The sequence below is a fragment of the Arachis hypogaea genome, chromosome 13, assembly GCF_003086295.3.
Source record: "Arachis hypogaea cultivar Tifrunner chromosome 13, arahy.Tifrunner.gnm2.J5K5, whole genome shotgun sequence".
NCBI lineage: Eukaryota > Viridiplantae > Streptophyta > Magnoliopsida > Fabales > Fabaceae > Arachis > Arachis hypogaea.
Window position 1 is genome coordinate 141,461,394 of NC_092048.1, and position 6,000 is coordinate 141,467,393.

The 6,000-nt window shown below is 31.6% G+C and overlaps 1 protein-coding gene across 3 annotated transcripts; it reads left to right on the forward strand.

The window, feature by feature from the left end:
- Window positions 1–2,563: 2,563 nt before the first annotated feature.
- Window positions 2,564–5,746, forward strand: LOC112792352 (uncharacterized). Of its 3 annotated transcripts, none has more exons than XM_072213283.1 (4): window positions 2,564–2,950; window positions 3,733–4,621; window positions 4,705–4,863; window positions 5,304–5,746. In XM_072213283.1, the coding sequence occupies exons 2-4, from the start codon at window positions 3,746–3,748 to the stop codon at window positions 5,538–5,540; spliced, it is 1,272 nt and encodes a 423-aa protein (XP_072069384.1). In that variant the 5' UTR covers window positions 2,564–2,950; window positions 3,733–3,745; the 3' UTR covers window positions 5,541–5,746. The 3 variants fall into 3 exon arrangements, with proteins under 3 accessions (XP_072069384.1, XP_025691330.1, XP_072069385.1); XM_025835545.2 differs by having other exon boundaries at window positions 2,614–2,950; window positions 3,718–4,621; XM_072213284.1 differs by having other exon boundaries at window positions 2,677–2,950; window positions 3,710–4,621.
- The last annotated feature ends 254 nt before the right edge of the window (window positions 5,747–6,000 follow it).

Consider the following 6,000-nt stretch of genomic DNA (forward strand, 5'->3'; position numbering starts at 1 on the left):
TTTCCCTTTTCTATTCGCTTCGATGGCATATAGCTCGCCGAATGCTATACACGTAGTGCATTCCAAGATACTAGAGCCACGACACACATCATTATGGAGGTCAATGATGGCATTGATCTACTCTGTTGTCATAGAGTGGCATCAGGTGGATCGGATTCTACCACAGCATCGGCTGCGGCCCGCACTGAATATCGATTTCTTGATGATGAAGGATGGTAGAAGCGGCGATTAGTGGTTTCTAAGTACTTTAGAGCGTTGGCACACTCATTGGACCAACAGGGTGCAACATGTCTTACGGTTTGATGTTGTTCCTAATCCAGGGCCCTCTCATGCATACTTAAAGTTGTGACATCAGTATGGTAGGCAATTCTTGTAGCCTGAGCTATTCTTCGGAGACCCCAGAACAGACGCAATCTCAGCCAAGGCATTGCAGAGAGGTTCAGGGCAGGCTCTACAGATGGATCAGGATTTCACGGATCCTTATCAGTAAATTTAATTTTGGAACACATTTTTTTATTAATCAATCTTCTATAGTGTACCAAAACTAAAAACTATCATCACTAGCCATTGTGACTTCCAATATCATCAGAATTTCACGTTCAGCTCCTATTTATATATGTTGGTCTCATACTAAATCGAATTCACTAAATTCGATTTATACGTATAGCTCAATGCATACTAAATCGACAACGGTCGATTCGATTTACCATAGCCACCATCTTTATAAATCGAATTTGTCTCATTCGATTTATTAAGAACATGTAAATTGAATTGGTTTAGTTCATTTTATTATTGTATCATGTAAATTGAATACGTCTGATTTGATTTACTGAGACTTTACCTAATTCGAGTATGCTCGATTTAATTTATAGTTAACACAACATTCCTATGTAAATCAATACATCCCAATTCGATTTACTACTATAATTTAAATTTGCCTAATTCCATTTATATAATAACATGCATGGAGACATCCACATAACATTTTTAACTTTGGACGATTCGCATAATATTTGGATGGCTTTGATTTATTTGAATGTTTCACCCTAAATTTAATCAAAAAGAAAACTGCCATAATAAAAGAAAATAAGGAATTAGCTAAAATATATTTTTAAATTATATATTAAAATTAGTGATTAAAAATGTTTCACAATCATGTTATACACAAAAAATTAAATATCAAATCAGTTATTCGTATAAAATATATTTTAAAATATAAAAGATATATTAAAAATGAGTTAAAAATACAAAATTTAGTTTTTAAAAATATTTGTTACACATTAATTGAAAAATAAATAAAAACACACACCCCATTAACTCAATGCATTGATTTTTTTTTTCACAGTATCATTTAGTTCAGAAAATTAAGAATTAATTCGTTACGAATGATCTATATTTAAGAATTTATCACTAATCAATAAATTACTACATATATAAGATAAAATTCAAACTGCTAATATTTATTTAAATAGACTAGTAAATTAATCACTAGATAAATTCAAATTGATTCTCAATACATTAAATTTAATCGAAACAAAACATGCCATGATAAAAATACAAAGAATTAGCTAAAATAAACTTCTGTTTAATTTTGTAAATATATTTATTAATAATTTATTAAGAAATCATTAAAATTTATACTACCAATAATTTTATCATATATTTTTAACATTATCTTAATTAAATTCAAAAACAATCAATTTATGTTAATTGAATAGTTAGTTCACTTACATATTTAAATAAGTGTTGAGTTTAAATCCCATCTTTATATGTATCCATTCATTTGCGAGTTACCAATCTTCAAATAGAACTCATATTGATTAGTCATTGACTAATAAAATCGAAAAAATAATGTGCAATTACCAATCTTCAAATAGAACTCATATTGATTAGTCATTGACTAATAAAATCGAAAAAATAATGTGCAAAAAATTCCAACGGTCAAACGAATACAGTTGTATTTAGAGGTCTTCAAGACTTGATCCGAATCGGAGACATATTTTATTGGGTTTAAATTTTTTTTTTCTTTCTTCTTTTTTATCTGATGTTATTTTTGAATTGGGTTCAGATTTTATTTCGGTGTGGCTCGAGATTACTTTTTACGATATATATATATATATATATATATATATATATATATATATATATATATATATATATATATATATATATATATATATATATATATTTGAGTTAATTAGTAATGTTATATTATATTTTTATGATTTAATTAATATTTTTTATATTATACAATATTATTTTGTTTTAAAATAGTTTATTTTAATATAAATATAATATAACATTTGTTAAATTTATTTTTTAAAAATAAAATTTTATTATTTTAATATATAAAATTTATAAATTTATATATACTAATATTTTATCAGATTGAAAGTCACTTTGAACCAGATTAAAATAGACAAATTATTATTTTAAAACCGAATTCAAACCTACATAAACCCGATCCAACACGACCATGAACACCCCTCCATTAACAATTTAACATGGATTGGCCCATTCCTCTAAATGTAAGATCTGTAAATGTCACTTTGTTCAAAAAAAAAAATCTGTAAATGTCACTATTATTAGAGTATCTAGCTCCATGTCTCCATGTTTACCACCCAATACGGCAATACCCATCCATGCTAGATTAAATGAAACTAAGAGAAGCCAACCACTCCCATCTTGCGCCACGTGCAACAGTTCCACACACAATTAATTCTGTTCGATTACATCAGAATTTTCCAAATGATTTTGGTTTTTGGACTTAGTAGATTTAGCTTCATTCCTAGAAGGAATCTTGTTCACTAATCACTATCCATAGCATGCTCGTTTCAGTTTCACATATGATGTGACGACGTCTCACTCATCAAATTTGCATGGCCTATAAAAATCTCTCTGGATTGTCAAAATTTAAACGTTGCCGTCTTGTGTTGTGCCTCTCTTGAAGGTGAGTCAGTGAAACCATTCCATCTTCTTCTTTCATCACTGTTTTTATCCATGGCTATTTCACTTGTTCCTTGCAATTTTGTTGATTTGTGTGTGCGCGCGCGTGTTCGTAAACAGTAAAATTTTGCCCTTTTCCGTGCATTATATGCTAATCAAAGCGTTTTCTATTAATAGTTTATTGCCTTATGTTTTGTAATATTTGCTATGTACTTTTTCCCAATTTTTATCAAATTTCTCTTGTTTGTGTTGCTGACAAGAGCCATGTTTGGTCACGCCTCGTTTTTTCTAATCTCTGTTTAGCCGGTTATAGTATCTCTCTTGATTGATCCCCGTTTCTAATTTTTGGGATTGAAAATCCCTGTACCGAACCGTATTTCTGGCTCGAGAGTCGAGACACTTGCCAAACACAATCTTTGTGGAGTAAATGGATCCATTGAAAGAGTTTAGAGTGGACGAGTATACACAAAAAGATTGGTAAATACTAAAGTACACGGAAAGATTGTTTTGATGGGCAAAAGTGTATTAGTGGGTTTGTAAGAGGTAAGAAGTAATTTTGTCCATCAAAACAATCTTTAGATGTACTTTGATATTTATGAATTTTGACGTGTATTTTTGTCTACTTCAAATTCTTTCACGTGTACTTTTGTCTCTTTATTCATCTTTGTATGAACATAGTGTATTCTATATAATCTGTTTCTGTTTTGTAACTGGTTTAATTTATAGTTAGTTGTTTCATTTGGTAATTAATAATTAATAATAGGGAATTAGGGATTTTGATGACAGGTTAACTATCAACATGTCTTATGCATCTAAAGATATGGTGATTTCATTGGCAATACTATTGCTTATGTTAGGCACACCATGCTCAAGTGCTTTTTGGAAGACTCGGAATAAGATTAAGACAGCTGTTTATCTTTCTCCCAAGATTGAACTTGGGCCAGGGTCAGTTTCGAATAAATTTTACTATGATATTGAGTTTCCAAGAGGTCATGTTGCGATTAAGAGTTTCAATGCTGAAGTAGTTGATGAAGCTGGAAACCCTGTACCTCTCCATAAAACTTATCTCCACCATTGGATTATTGTTGGATACCATGAATCCAAATCAAAACTTGCGACACACACAAAACATGATCTTCATCGTGTGGTTTGTGTGTCAGACTCAGTCTCAAAGTCACATATTATACTAAGAAATAGTGGCGTATGTCAGGGAAATATTCTTGGACAGTATTTTGGACTTGGATCCGAAACACGAGGAACGGCTACGGATATTCCAGATCCTTTTGGGATAGAAATAGGAAATCCAGCAGAAATTCCAGAAGGATATGAGGAGAAATGGTTGCTCAATGTCCACGCCATCGATACACGAGGTGTAGAGGATAAGCTAGGCTGCACTGAGTGTAAGTGTCACCTTTATAATGTTACAGTCAATGAATATGGCAACCCTTTGCCTCCAGATTACACAGGGGGTTTGTACTGTTGCTATGATGAGACTCAGTGCAGGTTGAAGAAAGGCTTTCAAGGTCCAAAGAGAAGCCTCTATCTGAGATACACTGTGAAATGGATTGATTGGGACGAATATGTTGTTCCTGTTAAGATTTATATAATTGATGTGACTGATACTTTGAAAATATCAGATACTTCAAATATAGCAAGCTCAAATCATGATTGCCGGGTAAGTGATTTCATCACAAAACATGTATATTGTCTCAATCAAAATTTAACTCCATAACATATTTTACTCTTCTTTTGTTACAGATTGAGTATGAAGTTGATCCTTGCAACATAGACCCCAAGAAAGGTAATGGTTGTCTTGATGTGAAGAGGACAACCGTTCCATTGGAAAAGGGTGGTTATGTGGTCTATGCTGTAGCTCATCAGCATTCAGGTGGAATCGGATCAACTCTATATGGACAGGTGATGATCAATAGTTATTCTTAATATTTGGATTTTACTTTCTAGTGCCATGACTTCATATGAAAAGTTGTTATTTCAACCTGTAATGAATAATGATTCTGTCCTCTAAATTCAAAGGTCTCACAGATCAATTTCTGTTTTCTGTTCATCGTCCGGTGTGATATTTTCAAGTTAGGATCATAGGTGAAAAATATTTTGGTCAAGCACAATTTGGCCTTGTTTTGCAATTTGAAAGCTGATATATGTCTTGATCAAAAAGTTAAGAAGACCATCCATGAGGTGGTCAAACGAGATCTACATGTAAACGATTTCTTTGTAGACATGATACATGATAGAGTACAATGGCGTCGTTTGATTCATGTAGCCGACCTCACTTAGTGGGATAAGGCTTTGTTGTTGTTGTTGTTGTTGTTCTGAAATTTGTGCACCCTGGTTTTCAGGATGGAAGGGTTATATGTACCTCCATGGCAAATTATGGAACTGGGGATAATGCAGGAAATGAATCAGGTTACATTGTAGGAATGACCACTTGTTATCCTAAACCAGGTTCTGTAAAGATCATTGATGGCGAAAAATTAACTCTGGAGTCTAACTACAGCAGCACCACGCGAGGTCACACCGGAGTCATGGGGCTTTTCTACCTACTGGTTGCAGAACAGCTTCCTCATCAACATTAGTTCACTCATTCCTCTCCTTTCTTCAGGAATATAAACAATGTATTTAACTCATTTTGGTAATAATGTTAATAGGAGTGGTGTGTCATGTAATAATATAATATAAATATGTGGAAAGTAAAATAAGTTATAGGATATGATACTTATAAATTAAATTAAATTAATATCTTATATGATAAAAAAATAAATTAGGTTTATTTATTGAAAAACTTATGGGGTTAACAATTGTTAGTATTTTTTGTTATTATTTAATTAGTACAAATATTAAATTGTCTTTAACAATTGTTAGTATTTTTTGTTATTATTTTCTGTCACGTGTGTATCCGTATTAACTAGGTTAGTATAATAAACACCATCTTTGATTTTTCAGTTGGGTTTGACAAACCTAAGTGAACATAAAGAATTAATATGTCTAAGTTTTAAAAAAGTTAGAGACTTAAAATGTATTTTTAAATCCTTAAAG